This window comes from Urocampus carinirostris, chromosome 6 (assembly GCF_059441175.1).
Source record: "Urocampus carinirostris isolate Australia breed hairy pipefish chromosome 6, RoL_Ucar_1.0, whole genome shotgun sequence".
In the NCBI taxonomy this organism is placed as follows: domain Eukaryota; kingdom Metazoa; phylum Chordata; class Actinopteri; order Syngnathiformes; family Syngnathidae; genus Urocampus; species Urocampus carinirostris.
Window position 1 is genome coordinate 29,090,012 of NC_142354.1, and position 18,917 is coordinate 29,108,928.

The window sequence follows — 18,917 nt, forward strand, 5'->3', positions numbered from 1 at the left end:
TGTCAAAATGGTCAAAAGTAAAATAAAATCCTAGGACAAGCCTCATTTTTTAATGTTTAACTTGCCAACACAAGTCATGTAAGTTGACAATATAAAGTTGTTCTCATTCTGTGTGTCACTACTCAGGATGTTGTACAGTTAAATATTATTAATATACTTTTATGTTTATATTTTTAGTTTATTTTTGTTAGCTAAAATACCTAAAATGAGCAGAATTATTCACCAGTTGAATACATATAACTGTTACTTTTGCTTTCTGTTTTTGTAAGATGACAATTTATTCACGAAATATGAGCAAACTGGTCTTACAGTGCAAAATGTTTGTATTTGCTTATTTATTTATTCATTAATGCAAGCTCCTCACACAAAATTAGCTAACACAATTGTTTACCCATACTCCTCCAATTTGATGACAATCACTTTTTCCTTTTATGTCGTAACCTAGCGTCCTCTTTGCTGAAATATAGTTTGCCTTTTTCTTCACTGAAAGCTACACTAAAACTAGCATCATCTTTTACTGCATTTGCATACAACTAAAATTAATAAAATTGTGTGGGAATGTGTTTTTTCTACAGTGTAGGAACAAAACCCGTTCATAAATTTAGAACTTCCTATATTTAACTCAAATAATCTTGGGGGCCACATAGTAGAAATACGCATTCTCACTGGGGCCAGACTGGTGAATTAATGGCATGGAAACTGTCCCTTAGCCTAAGGGCTGGACGTCGTATCAGATTCTCAAATAAATTATGATTCAGGGGTGTAACACTTGTTTATAAAATGATTATTGAGTTTTTTTTTTTCCTTCGCTAAGATTGTGTCTCTTGTATCTCTTCTTAATACTTCTTCGAAGACATGTACTGTAGGTCCAATTATTTAAAATAGGGAATGTTTCGAAATGCCTTAGAAAGGTGCGTCTGTGACTTTTATCTTAAGTAAAATAATATTGGGGTGTTTTTGCTCTATGTTTCCTGGTTGATTATTGCCAGTCAGCAATTACTGCTACAGTTGGTGCTTTGCCAGTTGGCGGGATTCAGTATGCCCTATAAAGATAAAGTTTAACTTCCTTTTGGAAGATGAGCTTCAAGAGGTACAGCTCCGTGGTAAAAAGAGGCTGAAAAAAAGTGATCCAACCATTTTCTCAACCGCATCAAGCTTTCTTAGTCCACTTTAATTTCAAAAGAAATGGTTCGCCTCTTCTTTACACTTTACACTAACCATTTTGAATGGATGCACAAGATATTAAACAATAAAAATGTCAAAGTTCTTAGCACGCTGTAGATACAGTATAGAATGTTTACTCACAAACGAGGAAGAGGAAGCGGATTTTTTTTTCTTCCGGGTGGATACTTGGTGAACTCTCACAGCGCCACCACATGCCGGTAGCGGCGGAAAGAAGCACTACAATAATGTCCTGTACTCGGAAAAGGTGCACACAATACAAAATCTAACTTACAGCAATATTTGGATATTTTTCGACATCCCCCAAAAAAATGATCGTATCTACGAATGGTCGTAAGTAGGGGAGCCTCTGTATTATGAACATATTGTTAAGTTTTTACCACCTTAGAAAAGTGATTACCATCTTTATTGAGGCAGAATTACCCTAAATGAAGGATAAAGGAGTATAAACCTCCTTCTTCCTGTTAATTTTATTACTACAAAATATTTCTGACGTTTTCCAACTTTGTGTGCAGGAACAAACGTGTGCAAAGTGAAAAACGGCGGATGCCAGCAGCTTTGTCTGTACAGCGGGGACGGGCGACGGACTTGCGCCTGCGCTCACGGCATGTTAGCCGAAGACGGCCGCAGCTGCCGTGACTACGACGGTTACCTTCTCTACTCGGAGCGAACGATCCTGAAAAGCGTTCACCTATCGGACGAAAACAACCTCAACGCTCCAATAAAACCATTTGAGGACCCTGAGCACATGAAAAATGTCATCGCGCTGACGTTTGATTACAGAGGAGGAGGAGGCAAGGGGGCCAATCGGGTCTTCTTCAGCGATATCCACTTTGGGAACATTCAGCAGATCAGCGACGATGGATCGGACCGCAAGACTGTCGTCGAGAGTGAGTATTTGAATTTTGTCCTCTGTATCCTGACTGATTGCTGCTATTACTTCATTGTTATGTTTTGCAAAAAAATTGTCCTGGTTTGTACCTGCAATCAACTCATTCAACATTGATTTTCTTACTCAGAAATGGCATTGAAAGGCAGTAATGTCAGTGCAACAATAAGCGTAGTTGCTTTTTGAAATGCTACAGCAATTTCAATTTTACGTAAATTCCAGACTACAGAGCGCACCTGATTAAAAAGCTCAAATTTAAGAACCAAACTTAATTTTGTCTTTTGTCGAGCTTGATTTTAAGCCACGGGCTTGTAGTCTGGAATAAATGCCATTTTTCTAAAATAGGGGCCATTCCTTATAGGTAATACTAATACATTTAATATTTAATGCACTTAACATTTTGAAAAAAATACTATAAATACTTTAAACAAAAGATTAATATGTATATATATATATATATATATATATATATATATATATATATATATATATATATATATATATATAAATGAATGCATCAACAATAGTAAAATAATTAATAATGTATTTAGAATTTGTTTTTTAATTTAAAATAAATCTAGTACACCTTCTTCAAAAGCCTTCACATATTAATTCTCATTATTCATGGAATAATAACTATATTTATAAATATTTTTTTACTCTTAATATTCTGGTTTTATTGGGTTTTTGGAGGGGTGTAATTTCAACAAAATATGTATTATTTCCTGGAGATTCCCTCAATTGAGTGGTATTATTTAAACGCCACAAACTAAAAAAGTGGTTGTGGTTCTTTAGTCAATACCATGATTTTTTTTTTTTTTACCCTGGAAAATCTTCATATGTTACAAAAATACAATTACAAATTAACATTATATAAGACTAGTTGGGAGTGTGCTAGCAAAACAAAAGAAAAATTAAAGCATTGATTTTGTTGTATTAGGTAAATTATAGTTTTTTATGGTGCCCTCATAGAAAAAAGTCATAACACCTTAAGAGCCTGTTACTCTTTCAAATCAAATCAAATTTATCTGCATAGCACTTTTCATACTATAAAATTCACCTTAAAGTATTAAAAAAACGTTCAATGTACAGTTCCCCACCCAACATCTATCTAGCACAGATAAACCACGTGCAGAATGGAACATAGGGAGGCTCAACTACACTGATACGGGTGGAAGTAGGCAGCCCCAGGGAGGAGTCTGAAGCCCTACCCTTATCAGCCTGCCAGCCAATCCAAAGAACTGGAATGTAAAAAACCTTAAAAATAAACAAAATACGAAAGACAAGTTAAAAAGAGTGAAATATCTGTACAGTAATCCCTCATTTTTGCGGGGGTTGCATGTCTAAAAGGTCCTGTGGTAGTCGAAACCCACTAAGTAGAAACCTTTATTTATTATTTACGAAATACCGGGACTCTATTGTACATTAAAACCAAAGAACAAACACTTTGTACTGCCTAAAGCATTTGTTTAACATATAAAAGTACTGTACTTTATAAAAGTTTTTTCAAGAGAAAACGAATTATTAATAATTTGAAAAAAATAATCTTGCTGCTATATCGCACTAGATTGTAAAGCGCTTTGGGAGGTCATTGAATTGAAAAAAGCTATATAAATGCAGGCCATTTACCATTTACCATTTACTAGTAATTCAGGACACAATCCACTTTTTGTTTCTCAGATGATATTTTGTTGCCATCTTGTGGACGTTATTGCAAATCAAAAACGTTGCATAAAAATGCTTTTACCTGACTTGTTGGGCCAGCTGTGCTTTTGTCGGTCCAGAGTGTTTTGTTGTCATAATGGCTTACAGAGAAATTTGCAATTTAAGACGATTTGCACATACTTAATGGAGGTTTGTCAAGCTTTCTTATGTACGTATACAACTTAGAACGCGAAAGTAGCAAAAACCGCGGTTCAGCGAAGGTTTACTGCGAAAACAACATGTGAAACGTAACACTAATAAAAATGAAAGAATTGAAATGGAATTCACAGCCACTATTTCCAATCAGGCAATCAGGGAGGCCTGCCTCCATCAGCTTGCTACCCTCCCATTTTAAACAGCCTGAGCAAATCCTGTCGGAACCTCTGGGAGATGAGCACGTATAGGATTGGGTTTAAGACAGTAGAGGCGATGGCCATGAGTCGCGCGAAGACGCTGAAGGGGCCGTAACGTGGCGATGTTCCTGTGGCCCCCGAGCGTTCATCAGCTAACAAAGCCAATGTCAGGCCATAGGAAGGCAACCAGCACAAAGTAAAGGCCACCACCAGCACAGCTGATGTCCGGGTCACTTTGCTCTGGTAGCGTTCTACCTGCGGAGCCTGGACCGCATTGCGAGTCCTCCACAGGAAAAGGTAGATGTTGGCGTACGCAATGGCTATTGTGATGAGGGGGAGCAAGAACGCCACCAGAAAGTGGAACAATCCATAAACCAGCTGATCCTCTTGGTGCAGGAAAGAGAAGCATGCTAAGGCATTGGGGTTGTCAGGGGGGCTCCCTACCCAGCGAAACACCAGCTGGGGTGCCGCCAGGCAGCAAGCCAGTACCCAGAGGAGTGCAATCGCCCCACCGACACGTCGAGGAGTGAGAACACGGTATGTCCAGGCCGGGTGGGCCACAGTGGTGTAGCGTGATACCGCCAAGGTGGACAGTGTAAAAGCGCTAGCCGAGGTGCTTGCAGACCCAAGGAACCCTGCCAGTCGACATAGGGCGTCCCCAAATGGCCAGCGCTGAGTGCCGGCAGCAACCGTATGAAAAGGAAGCGTGGCCAAAAGAAGGAGGTCCGCCAAGCTCAAGGCCAGCAGGAGGACGTCTGTACCGGTTCCTGACTGAGCCGTCCGCCGCCTGTTCCTTCGTAGTAGGATGACGATCACCGTAGCATGGCCAACGACACCCAACGCCAGGATCAGCGCATCAAATATCGGGATGAGGACCTTCTCAACATTGCCGGTGTTCTTCTCACTGCTGTTCCCATGCAGGTTCCACTGCAGCATTTTTTATGTCTTTGTCTGACTCGTACTTGTCACTGAAGTCATGCTCAAAGTGCTCATAAAACACAAGATAAGACGAAGAGGAATGCTTGCTCACAAATCCTGAAAATTAAATTCCAGACTTGACAACATCAATCCCTGAAGTCATCCAATCTTCTTTGTCTGGCATTTTTGTTCCTCATCACATCAAAGCGGCTCCCCATGTTGTCTTAGACTACTGCGTCCGCTATTATTTCTCCTACAGGTGCTCCTCTTTTGGAATTGGGGGTAAGAAAAACGCTGAATATCTTTACAGCGAGCCGGGATGATAGCGACTCAGCAGTGAACTCTGGACTGAGTATTACGAAGCAGGCTTTTGATTGGTTGGTACATTCGCTGTGGGTGGTTCTTGTCAAACTGAACAGTTTTTTTTCCCATGGTCTGTTGTTTCTGTTCAGATCCTGATACAAGGCTTGAAAAAAAGTAGACCTCTTGACATGTGTCAAACCCCAGATTACATAAAAAAATTAACTTCTACTTCATGGGTCCGTTTGATTTATTTGGGGCGTATACAAAATTAACTTTTGTTGATAGGGGGTGATTTATTGGCCCAAAATTGGCAACATTTGGCGGGTTGTCCAAAACAATTTCCTTTTTTTTTTGCTTTGTTATTAATTTGTACAAACTAGCCAATATATTTGGGGAGTTCGTTTTGTCATTAGGTGGGCAGATTGTGTAAAAAAAATGGTGTGTCCTGTCAAATCAAGTAATAGGACAGTCTATTTCCGACCCAAATTGTTATTTTTGACCAACGTCTTTCGAGAAAGTCGTGTACAAAACATACCAAAAACATCCTTCCCAATAACAAAGTGACTACCACGAACAAAATCTGTAATTTTCTTTTAGAGTAAGATATTACGGTGTTTAATTAAAGCAGTACTTCCCTCCTCTCCAAATTGAGTTGTTTTGTTCTTTTTCGAGTTGTTTTGTTCTTTTGTTTAAAAACCCCCCACAAAATTAAGATCTCCCCACCCACCCTCCAAAAAAAGCAAAAATCCTACCCGATTTGCTGGAATTATTTGCTAATTTTAGGTTTAATTATTCTAGTTTTAATTTTTAATCTATTTCATCTCATTTTTGATGTAAAATAGGAACATTAACAGTTACTCTAAATTTTATCTCGGTAGGAATTATTCCTTAAAATGAGTACAAAATTTAGCTTTTTTGAAGTAATTTACTCATTATTGTCAAGAAACAAGATGAAATATCTTAAAAAGGGAAAATGAGCTTAGATTAAGATTTACTGCCAATGGACTAAACAAAATGTTTTGCTGTGCATAATATCATTGTTGATTGTTTATTACAACCTCACAAATAGGAGACAATAAGTTCATGATTGGTTTAATTTGGTCTGAGTTGGCTAATTTTTGAAATTTTTAAAATCATATTACAAAATATTACCAGCATCAATTTAAAGTACAATTTGACATCGATTGAGAGGCAGTAATTAATAATTGTAAATAGTGGTGTGAAATTGCTTCAAACGTAAATGCAGTAGTGTAGTGTGATAAATGACAGATGTACAAAGAAACAATGTGAAATCTTGTTGGCTACCAGAAACCTGGCTAATAATTGATTGCTGATAACAAACAGTGACTTGCAGTCACGTTTGCTTCAAATAGTTCCGAAGCGGTCAGCAAACATTGACGAAAAATGCAATCTCTCCCTATTACGGTTTGAATGTGGAGACCAACTTGAGTAGAGAGCAATCATTTCAGGGAGAAAACAGATTGATCGGCTGCGAGTGGGTGGACATGCCTTCGCTTGGCTCTGGAGAGAGACGAATGTTGACTCATGTCCGTGGCATTGTGCTGCAGGGATCGAGTTTTGGTGGGGGCAATAGCAAGACAGCACCGCCCCCGGGGAAAGGCTTCTTAAATCAATACACCCTGACTGTTTGGCTTAATTAGTGACGCGACGGCTATTAGCTGTTGTGGTTAATTACACGCTTGTGTTTGCAAACGAGGACGCCGTGTTCCTTCGTGTGGATAAGCGCCGGGCGCGTCTCCGACTTGCTGAAACTTTCGAAAGCTACGAGATGAAGTATTAAAAGGAAAAATAATGCGACACGCTAAGAGTTGTTTTGACCTTTAGAGTGTTGCAGAAAAGCAGCAGGTCACAGAGTGTGAAAACATGGCTTTCATTTTTCCGCTCGCTTGCTTTGCCTTTTACCTTGACTGGATTTGACATGCTTATTTTCCCTTATCCATTATCTCCGCGTTATCTTTTGTTTTATCCATAAAGCAGTCGGACAACAGTCAGTCAGTCTCGGATATTTAGTTGTTTTTTAAAATGTCTGCAGTTGTTGCGAAGTCAACTTAAAATTGATGCAGACTCTGCTCTCTGGTGGCTTCATTTTACTCTTGCATTCCTTCTTACCTCGTCATTAACGGCAGCTGGCATTAGTTTACACGAAGTTGTCCTATAAGGCAACATCACCCTCTATGGGTCCCTCCCAAGTGTACAGGTGCATGCTAAACCTCAACAGGGCGCTATGAAATGTGTATTAGTGCAATGATTGATATCATTTATGGACATGTATATGGGCCAAAACAGCAAAGTAGTGTTTCCCATTGGTTACGGGAAGAATGGTCTGCAACTGAAAATGTAAGGTGCATATTACCTGTACTGTAATTTTTACCCGACACCTACTGTATATGACGAGAGATTTGTCTCAAAAGCAAATATATTGCCGATTTACTCAAGATGGATAAATCATGTCATAATAAACGCTCACACAAATTTCAAAATTGCATATGTAAACCACAGATATATTTGTGGCTCTCCAAATTTAAACAGAAAAAAATGTCTTACCTTTTTTTCAAAACCTCTTTTACAAAAAATGTGAAATGTTTTACAGATTAAACAAATATATAAATTAGTGAATGTTGTATTAGATGAAGAAATAAACAGGAATAAATACGTTTTGTGCATCACCAAGTTCCATCACATTTGAAGCAATTTTTTTAGATGAGATCTGCCGGCCACTTATATTGTCTTTGATGCTAAATAGCACCCAATGGCATCAGCTATATTTAACTGCATTTCATCTCAAAAGCGATGATCTTATTTTTCGAATGTAATCATTTTCAAATACGAACCATAGATTTACAATCAAAAACAGAACACAGAATTACAGTTTAATAAATGTTGCTGTAGGATATTAAAAAGTATTGTCATTATACGATAGTATAACAAAATTGGAGGGCCTGTCCTTTATTTAAGTTTAAGAAAGCAATGTAGAGAGCAGCCGCCTAGCTGCAGTTTAGCATCGGGGAACCTTTTGTTTGACCCGGTCTCCATTATGATCAAAATACACAAACGTAGCGGTTTCCCAGGAGTTGTAGCTCCAGGCCTGTTTCATGGGTAATTGATCTGGTGTTGGTTAAATACAGGCTTGGCAGGGTTGGCTTGTGAGAGTTGTCAAGTGGCCTAGCCACAGTAGGCAAGACCTGCAGGACTACTATTGCTACTGCCCTTGAAACTGCCTCATTCTCTTCCCGGACCCAATTACAATCCACAGAGCACTTGCTGGTGATCGGCATGTTTTTGCATTCTTCTGACTTTTCCCATAGTCCAATTTGGTTGATGAATTTGTTTTCAATGTAACGAGCCGCTTTCCTTTTTTTGGCTGGGAGGACACAATAGCTTGTGCACACGAGTCAATATAAAGCCCGCCCGCCGTGGCTGTTTCACTAACGACATACACCAGCCTATCACAGTTGCTCACACAGAGAGTCACACACACATTGCCATCCACCCCCGTGATAGCATTTGCTGTGTTTTCTGCTGCAGAACACAATGCACGCTAAAATTCCAAGAACTATCAAAACCACGAAAAGTAAACCGCAATACAGAGAGGGATGTATGTACAATATATATGCAACAAACTGAAGGGAATTAACTCCAGGGAGACAGCTTTTGTTTACTCAACTAAAGGCCGACAACATTGCGGCTTGCTTAGACGGAAGATAAAAAGAAGAGCTCATTATCAATGACAGTAATTAGTAGCTATTGAAAAGCTTTAGACCCCCACGTAAATCGTCAAACTAAATGGACCGTGCCTAGCATCAATTACCGTTACTTTATTTAGTTTTTTTCTTTGTCCTCCCATTGAAAACCTGCCCTTGGGCCGAGTTGCTTTTTCCTCACCTCGATGTTTGTTTTGTTTTCCTAGACGTGGGCTCGGTCGAGGGTCTGGCGTACCACAGGGGTTGGGATATGCTGTACTGGACCAGCTACACGACCTCAACCATAACGCGGCACACCGTGGACCAGAGTCGCTGGGGAGCTGTCGACCGCCACACGGTGGTCACCATGTCTGGAGACGACCACCCCAGAGCTTTTGTCCTCGATGAGTGCCAGAGGTAATAATTTTGCTATTTAAAAAAAAAAAAAAACACCAGAAAAGCTGAATTTTGCATTTTTCTGTGGCTTTTTATTTAGGCATAGCACAAAAAACAGCACAAATCATTAATTACTAAAAGGAAACAACAAAGATTTTAACCTTGCAGGGAATACATATTTAAAATCAAAACAAAAAAACGGAACCTTACCCCAAAAAGGAAAATTACGAAACAAATAAATTACATTTCAAACTATTAATAGTATCGCCAGTGACTCTTACAAAATATAATACGCAAGAAAATTTTTGATAGATTAATCTTCTTTAGTACATTTATCTAAAATATGTAAAGTTTATTATTTTTTTTAAAGGTAAGGTTTGACATTTCCTTAAAAAGTACAAAGTATTTTTTTCCATTAAGTATGTGTTCACAATCCCCAACTGAGTTCAAAGAGCTTTTATTTTATTTATTTTTTACCGAGCCTATCTGCTTTTATCTTACTTTTAGCAACGCTGTTCGGGGGGTGCAACACATTAGGTAGAAGGAAAGTAGGGGGGAATTTGGAGTGGGACATTATGCTCTTCATTAGTTTTTTGCTAGTGTAGCATGAACATGGTAAAAGTAATGAAAGGCCCATTTCAAATACAGTCCAAAAGCCAACCCAAACCCCCCAAAAAGGTGAAAAGAAGAAGTTTATTCAAGCGCGTCTAAGAATTGCTGGTACTCATGAATGAGCTGACTAAGGCGGCGATCATGACTTTAGGCTAGGAGATGGTGGCAGAGAGCAACAAAGTTTCAAATTGGATTCAGCACTTTTAAATTTTTGTGAACTACGGACATTTTGAAGGTCATACTCGAAATCATTACTTATATGAATACATTTTCGGGCGGCACAATGGCTTTTCAATGTTGCCCTGAGATAATGAGTCTCTGCTCTGAAGAGAAACAACTGTTTAATATTAGTCGTGCATTGGTGCTTACTTGCTTTGAATACTAATAGGGATTTAATTTTCACAAATTGTAACAAGTTGGATTTTATAAACATTTTTGTTCTTTATATGCTGTGTTTTGCACAATCTTAATAGCTTTCTTCTGTAATCAAATAATGGATTCTATATTGCTCTAAAATTTATTTCCCCAACTCTCTATACAATAGCTTAATTAGGGCAAAATTAATTAACTGTACATAATTTAAAGGGTTGTTGGGCAAATATATGCTTTCATTTACTCATACCTGCAATGTTATTTGCTAATTTTGGATTGCATGCTATTTATATGGGGTCTCCACCTAATACCGTCCTTCCAAGAAACTCTTTAACCTTTTCTATTTGAAGATTACCTATCTTTATTAATTTTTTAAGATATTTTTTGGATTGCCCAAATACTCTAACCATTATTTTCGTTACATTTAATGACAGTTTGTGTTTATCGAACATTCTATTTTTGTTAAGTTCTCCGGTCATTTCTGCCCGCAATTTCTTTCGATTTGTACCCGAGCCTAATATTGTAGTGTTGTCAGCAAACAGAATATGTTTTCATTTTGATGACACATTAGCCATGTCATGTATATACAATTAAAACAAAGGTCCTAACACAGACCCTAGAGGGACTCCAATGGTCCTTTTGCTAATGCTCCTTCTGACGTCCCGGGCACCCCCCACTCTCCCCCCTAGTCTGATGTTCTGGACAAACTGGAACGAGCAGTCACCCAGCATCATGCGCGCCACCCTCACGGGGTCCAATGTGATTGTGATCATTGGTACTGACATCCGGACCCCCAACGGCCTGGCCATCGACCACCGCGCGGAGAAGCTATACTTCTCCGATGCCACTCTGGACAAAATCGAGCGCTGCGAGTACGACGGCAGCAGGCGCTATGTGAGAAACACGTTGTGATTACTGTATTCATTTGTGTATAACGGGCATAACACAAACTCAAAGTATGATTGGCAGCCAAAAATATCGCTGACCACAATCGCAAGACAGGGTTTGTATGAGTGCTTGAAATCCTTGGAAATGCTTGAATTTTAATTTGCGTTTTCAAGGATTCAAAAGTGCTTGTAAATACTTGAAATTGTTTCTATGTTTCTCAGCCAGTCTGCTTTAAAATTTCACCGACACTGCTCTCAGGCATTTCTTCTTACCTCGTGAATAATGGCAGCTGGGACTAGTTTACATGGCATTGTCCTATAAAGCGTCATTGCCCCCTACACGTTGCGCCCAAGAGGACAGGTGCATGCTACACCTTGACTAGGGCACTAAAAAATGTGTAAATGTATATTGGTGTATGTGTATGGTCATACAATATGGGCCATGCACAAAATGAATGTAGCGTTTCACAGTGGTAAATGGTAATGTGAATAACTTTCTCAACTGAAAATATAATTGCATATTACTGCCATATTTACATAATATCTATACAGGAAGAAATGTGTCTAAAAATATTTGGACATGTTTTGTTTAGACCCACAAATGTATTCGTGATTTACTCAAGTCGTATAAATCATATCATGACAAATGCACATGCTAGATTAACAATTGCAGATGTAAAACCCAGATATATTAATGGCTCTACAAAATACATGATTCTTCTTTAAATGGTACTGGAAAAAGTCCTTAAAAAGTGCTTGAATTTGGCCATGATAAAAGACCTATAGATGATGTGATTAGGACTTTGAAGGACATTAAATTAATATTGTAAATTTCATTTTGCTATTGTGTTCATAGTTAACGGTGTCAATAAATTACTAATCATGGCCCCACATTTGTCACTTAGAATGCTTTGTATGAGAAAAAGCAAAGGAGTAAATTTTATACGATTTTCAAAAAAACAGCAGTGCGCATTCTACACAAATAATTACGGTTTATTTCATGATCTTCTGTGGATTGGAAATTCCTAATCGCTTGTGCTGAAGGTGGTGCTCAAGAACGAGCCTGTGCACCCGTTCGGCCTGGCGGTTTACGGCGACTACATTTTCTGGACTGACTGGGTGAGGAGGGCCGTGCTCAGGGCCGACAAATACACCGGAGGAGACATGAAGGTACTGCGTGCCGACATACCTCAGCAGCCGATGGGAATCGCCGCCGTGGCCAATGACACCAACAACTGTGAGTTTTTTCCACTCATGGGTTTTTTCCTAAGTCTGTTTTAGTGATCTAAATTCATGTTCCTTTAGAGTGTATCGTTTTTATCTTTCGATTATAGAATGGAATCCTTCACAATACCCTAAAACCAGACTCTCTTTTATTTAACATATAAGTACTTTATCCTGTACTTGCAAAGTTTTTTTGTTTGTACAAATAAACCCTCTCCGCAAATGCAAATCAGTGAAGCAACAAGAGCGTCTAAGGTGTACCACACTATAGCTAGTGGTTACTGTACTAGTGGTATCGGTATTGAAGCCTTGAGTGTCAGTATCGGTCTGAAAAAAGCAGAATCAAAACATCCATACTTAAAACACAAAAAGCTGTATCATACGCATTTATCTTTTAATGAAATATATCCAGGGTAAATTATGCAACCAGTGCTTTTTTTGTCACTATCCTGTTCCCCTTTTTGCTTCTGTTTACTTTGAGAAATAAGAAAATAATACATACATATTTGCAGAAGATTTTACCTTTGAAGTGTGACAAAAAGAGCACCATTGCCACCTACTGCAGTGGATGTGCAATTACAGTTTTCATAGAATTATTAAACAAATACAAAAGGAACTTTTGAATACACCAGTGCTTCTTAAATAGTGGGTAGAGCCCCCTCAGGAGAGTGTGAGTCTCTGTCAAGGGGGGGAAATTGACCTTAAGGAAGGTTTTTTTGAAAATTTTATTTTATTTTATTTTTTTATTAACTGTCCTAGAATAAAGTGCAATTGCACGTCCACTATGCTAGAGGGCTTTGGCACTCTCACTTGCAGGGGCTGGAAATATTTTTACTTTTGACAGAAAATAATTGAGAGGCACTAGAATACACACTCCTGTTTGGAACATGATCCGATTTGATAGCCGAAATTTGATTAATGTCTGTCCCCTAAAAACTGTATTACATTTAATAAAAATCACTGATATTGGGGCTTGTATATCAAGCATCGTCTGGATGTTCTATGTGGAGACTGTCATTAAACCAACAGTGTGTCTAAAGGAACTGTTTTTTGTTTTTGTTAGCCATGGAAAACCCAAAATCGAGATGAGTAGGACTGAAATTAAGGTTGATCGTTTTTAACCAAACAAGAATTGTTAAAACTCAAAATTAGAAAAATTTGGATTTTTTTTCTCAAATGCCCTAAACACCAGCATATTTTATTTCTGCTACTATCTGATTTAATGATCTCCGATTAGCCAATACCCCGGTTGACTTGTCAGAAGTGAAAAAGTTGCATCGGAACACCACTGAGAAAATTTAAAAAGGAATGTCTGTGTTAAAATTTTGCTTCTCAACTCTGCACAGGTGAATTCTCACTGTGCCGTGTGAACAATGGAGGATGTCAGGACTTGTGTCTGCTGACTTCAGAAGGGAGGGTCAACTGCAGTTGCCGTGGTGACAGGAAGCTTTTGGAGGATAACACCTGCATAGGTAAGACAGTATAATTAAGTGTTAAATGAAAACATTGTGAGAAAGATTTAATGCTTATTTATAATTCCGACTTTTTGAAACCTAGTTAAATCTTTAGACTTTTTTATTCAGTGTATTTATTTATTTAAAAGAAAAAGACTAATAATTCAGATTAAATACTGAAACTGCACAGGCCAGTATATCTGGTATACAGGTTCAAAACAAATTTGTTCTCTCCATTATTTCAGTTAATTTTGGGTGAATTTGATGTGCTGTATCAAAAAATGTTTTTCCTCAGTCATGTCAAATTATTTTAGATAAAGTCCCATGTCATTTTTTATATTTTTGTTCACATGTATTCTTGTGTGGAACATCTTAGAAGAAGCCCACAGGTTTAAACAACATAGACAAAACATCCATTAAACATTAATTCACCTTTATCAATGTTCACCATTTACAGTATTTAATCATTATAGTTTGAAAAAACCCTTTTCTTCTTCTAAACTTTACTTGATGTAGCATTATGTGTATTGACAAAACTGTGCTGATGATGCCACAAAAATGAGAATTTTTCCAATCAACTTAGCACACAATGCTATTTTCTGTTTCGGCAGTGCAAAAATCAGTTGTAGAATTGTAAACAATGTTCAAAAAGTAAAAAAAAATGTTTTTAAAAGTAATACCTTAGGTGAAGGTACCCTGACGTCATTCCTTTAAAGGGCACAATAAATAGACGTGCACGCTTAGCACAAATTTGTCATGTTCTGGATTTTGTTACCATGACAAGTAGGTGTGAACCTCTGGCTACCCAGTGTATCAAATTAGCCACACATCTCGCACTTTCTCATGTTTTTTCCCATCTGTATATGTCCAGGCTGCAAAAAAATAAACGTTTCCTTCTACACATGAGATTAATTACTTGCATCTGTAATTTATTGTATCTTGAACAAGTTTTACTCAAAAGAAATAACTTCAAAGTAATTAAATTGTTACCAGCATACCAAAATCAATTGAACATAAAAAATACATTAATAAGATAAGTCAAATGATATTAACAATATAATATGTGAGTTTATTGTCGGCTCCGAGCATGGATGAAGTTGTTAATGGAGTTGTTTGCGTGGCGGTAGTGAAGGAGTGAGGGAGCACAAGAACTCACAATTTAAAAAAAAACACAACCCGAATGCCCCAGATCAGGTCTTTATGGCAGTAAAAGCATATGATAACTGAGACGAGCTGATGCTGGCGGTCTCAAGCACTCAGTCCTTGAGTGGTCGCGTCTAGAAATTCCCGGAACTTGGATTTTCTCTCGTACGTCTGTGAAGATTTCTGCTCCATTTTCTTGTAACTGTAATACCTTGAATGTAGAATGAAAAACAAACAAATTGTTGTTGTTATCCCCCTTTGTAGCTCTGAACGCCACGTGCAATCTCGCCGACGAGTTTGAATGCGGAAACGGAGATTGCATCAACTACACGCTGACGTGCGACGGCATGGCTCACTGCAAGGACAAATCCGACGAGAAGCAGTCGTACTGCGGTAAGGAGCCGCTGTTTAATTGAGGTGCTCTGAACTTTACTTTTATTGAGCGCGCTATAACTCGGCAAATTGCATTCCAGCCCACCGGACGTGCAAAAAGGGCTTCAAGCGTTGCGTGAACGGTCGCTGCGTGGGACATCAATCTTGGTGTAACGGCCGGGATGACTGCGGAGACAATTCAGACGAGGTTTTCTGTAACAGTAAGTCGATTCACGTTCACCTAAAAAAACAGAATAAAAGGACGTAAATGATGAGCACGGGCTAATCTTAGATGATTGTGCTTGTCAGGCACACTGTGCTCAACTGAGCAGTTCCAGTGCAGGGACGGAGGTTGCATCACAAACTCAAGCAAGTGCGACCAAAAAGTGGACTGTGAGGATGCTAGTGATGAGATGAACTGCAGTAAGTATGGGGGAAAATGCAGAAATGCTGAAACATTATTATTCATCAAAACTGCAATGTCAAAGACACTTGAAAAACAGTTGGGGTAACAATCAGCCCAATTGGGTCAAAAATGGATTCATATAACAACTTTCATTGATTCGTTGTTACTTACAAAAAACAGATCCAAGGATATGCCCCCCAAAAGTAGACCAATCAATGTTGCGTTGTTTCAAAGTATTTTACCCAATTTTTTCCTCTTTTTTGGGTTTCTTATTTAAGACTCCATGTATAATACAGTCCAATTCTTGGGGCTGTAAAATAAATGCATGACTGAATTTTTGTGGGGTCTTGTAAATCAAATGGCCTAGTTTTTTAGGGAGTGGGGGGGAAAGTTATTGGACAATATGACACTAATTTTAGGGTTTTTTTCTAACAAAATTACCTTTTCTGAGGGTAGGGGGTGATTGATAAGGGGATTATTTTACATAAGTAAAATGAAAATATACACATACGTTTTAAATATTTTAATGAAATGCTCTCATTGTTATTTTAAATTAATTTACAAAAGATGATTAAAACAATTTGATTTTAGAGGTTGTAAAAAACAAAACAACTCAGTTTTTTTCTCTCAAAACAAACTTTGGTGGGAAATCCTTTTTTGTTTATCTTAATTCATGAATAGATTTTAAAAATAAACCATTTTGAGGTTTTTACAAACAAAATTGTAGAAGTTTTGCAAAACAATACAATTATTTAATTGTTCTTAAAAGAAAACACCCAAACTTTGGTAAAAACAAATTTTTGAATCTTAATTCATAATTTATTTTCACATTTTTTAAAGCCCCGTTGTGTAATAGTTGACCACTAGATGACACTGTATTGTCTAAATGCGAATAAAAAACAGTGCCCTAGAACGTAGCAGGAAGATGTCAGACGACCATGACGACGACTTTTAGATCGGGATTTCACTATGTAAAAATAAACAGAATTTTTTTGACATATGATTTTTTTTATTATTATTATTATTCTTTTAATAAGAATTGCCATTGGTATGATAGTTCACTGTGACTGGCTGGCAACCAGTTAAGGGTGTGCCCTGCCCATTGCCTGAAGGGATTGGCTCCAGCACCCCCGCGACCCTACTGAGGATACACGGTGCCGATAATGGATGGATGGATGATAGTTCATGTATTTTTGCCCAGTACTCAAATCAATGTTTTTTTTTACTGAATTAATGTTTTTGTACCACTAGAAGGCACTAAATATCACACACTGTCCCTTAGATTGAATTGTTTTTTTAACAGTACTTTCATATAAAAATGACCTTTTTTTGGGAGAACAATGCCATTGTTTTGCAAAACATTTTGAGGGTTTTTTGGAGGGGGTAAAACAACCCATTCGAGTCAAACTTCCCCAAATTGTTAATCAGTCCACTTTTGATTTAAATTGAGTCTTTTTTAACCCAACAGTTTTTAACTTCATGTTGTATGTTTCTTCCTCATTTCCAGCTGCCACAGACTGCTCAAGTTATTTCCGCCTGGGAGTAAAGGGAGTGACATTTCAAAAGTGCGAGTTCACCACTTTGTGCTATGACCCGGCATGGCAATGTGACGGGGCTAACGACTGTGGAGACCTCTCCGACGAGAGAAATTGTCCAGGTCCTGCCGTATACATTGATTTTTTTTTTTTCACAAATGAGTAGTCTGTGATCGTTTTTCACTTGGGAATGAAAGCATAATGTCCCATATCAAGTGGGAAATGTGAAACATTGTTCTTGGATAACTCTGTAGCGGGGATTATATTTTCATAGGCCTATCTATAACCACATTGGCCACGTGTGTTGACTTTCAGGAAGCGGTAAAACAAAGTGTCCGACACCTTTCTTTGCCTGTCCCAGTGGAAGGTGTATCCCAATGAGCTGGACTTGCGACAAAGAAAACGACTGCGAGAACGGCGCAGACGAAGCTCACTGTGGTAAGTTGACGTCTGAGTTGATATTTTGCATCTTAATCTTTAGAATAAACTGAAGATTTTGGAATGGGAAGCGGAATCTCCACCTCTTGATGGTCCAATCCCAAAGTAATAACAACTGTCTTCCGGACTTTCCAGACAAAGTGTGCTCACCCTCCCAGTTTGAGTGCGGGAACCACCGTTGTATTCCTACCTCGTGGCTGTGCGATGGAGCAGACGACTGTGGTGATGCCAGTGACGAGGATAGTAAATGCAGTGAGTCCAATTTTGATTCTCACGGAAATTAAACCAAGTAGTGACTCCTGCAGTGCCTTTTCTGTGTATTGCGCTTAACTCACATCACATTCGGAACGTCCATACGGACGCCACAAAAAATAGAAAGCATCAATGCCTGTGTGTCAATGAACACAGCTTCTGGAACGACGGATGCGGTCTTATGCAGTTCCACAGCAATCTGCAGCAAGCTTTCTGTTTCTTTAGGACACTGCGTTTGGACTTTTTTGAAACCAAAGAAATGACACTAGGATTGCAGGAAGTTTGACGTCAAATGCATATCTATTAACATTGATTGGTGGGACTTTATTTAGACACAACATTCACAAAAAATAGCAACAATTTACCAATGGAAACAGCAAAATATTTTAAAATAAAAACAGATAAACGATAACACAGTATATACATAAATATGCGCCCAGTTTTGAAATTCCTACCCCTATTCCATTTTTTTTCCTTTCAATCAAAGCCAGAACACAACAAACTTACAATTTCAACAAAATAATGGTGAGGACAAGTACTAATAATGGTCAAAACAAAATAGCAGCAATGTTAAACGCACAATACCAAGGACAATATATCTACAATAGTAAGGGAACAGAGACATCATAACCTTTATCAGTTATATGTCTAATTAAGACCATTTGCAAAACAAACCAAGTGCATGATGTTACCTCAGTCGGGACTTTAAAAGACAAAAAACAAACATCAATAAATTTAACATGCAAGGTAACATGATTTTGAATCTAAAATAAGCA

The 18,917-nt window shown here is 38.2% G+C and overlaps 2 protein-coding genes across 2 annotated transcripts in view; one reads left to right on the top strand and one right to left on the bottom strand.

The window, feature by feature from the left end:
• The window catches only part of LOC148364518 (low-density lipoprotein receptor-related protein 1-like), a 231,213-nt gene that overhangs the window by 170,413 nt on the left and 41,883 nt on the right, over positions 1 to 18,917 (top strand). Inside the window, exons 41-51 of the mRNA XM_088338658.1 lie at positions 1,698 to 2,072; positions 9,278 to 9,467; positions 11,120 to 11,324; positions 12,362 to 12,554; positions 13,888 to 14,013; positions 15,403 to 15,531; positions 15,612 to 15,731; positions 15,820 to 15,933; positions 17,424 to 17,573; positions 17,767 to 17,889; positions 18,025 to 18,141. Of these exons, the coding sequence (XP_088194784.1) occupies positions 1,698 to 2,072; positions 9,278 to 9,467; positions 11,120 to 11,324; positions 12,362 to 12,554; positions 13,888 to 14,013; positions 15,403 to 15,531; positions 15,612 to 15,731; positions 15,820 to 15,933; positions 17,424 to 17,573; positions 17,767 to 17,889; positions 18,025 to 18,141 (1,842 nt within the window). The remainder of the gene's footprint in view (positions 1 to 1,697; positions 2,073 to 9,277; positions 9,468 to 11,119; positions 11,325 to 12,361; positions 12,555 to 13,887; positions 14,014 to 15,402; positions 15,532 to 15,611; positions 15,732 to 15,819; positions 15,934 to 17,423; positions 17,574 to 17,766; positions 17,890 to 18,024; positions 18,142 to 18,917) is intronic.
• LOC148364519 (galanin receptor type 2-like) lies at positions 3,899 to 5,064 on the bottom strand. Its single transcript, XM_088337307.1, has one exon. The coding sequence runs from the start codon at positions 5,062 to 5,064 to the stop codon at positions 4,114 to 4,116; it is 951 nt and encodes a 316-aa protein (XP_088193433.1). The 3' UTR covers positions 3,899 to 4,113.

What these genes read in the sequence shown, in the direction of transcription:
- LOC148364519 (XM_088337307.1), bottom strand. Translation starts at nt 5,064, where the DNA reads ATGCTGCAGTGGAACCTGCATGGGAACAGCAGTGAGAAGAACACCGGC.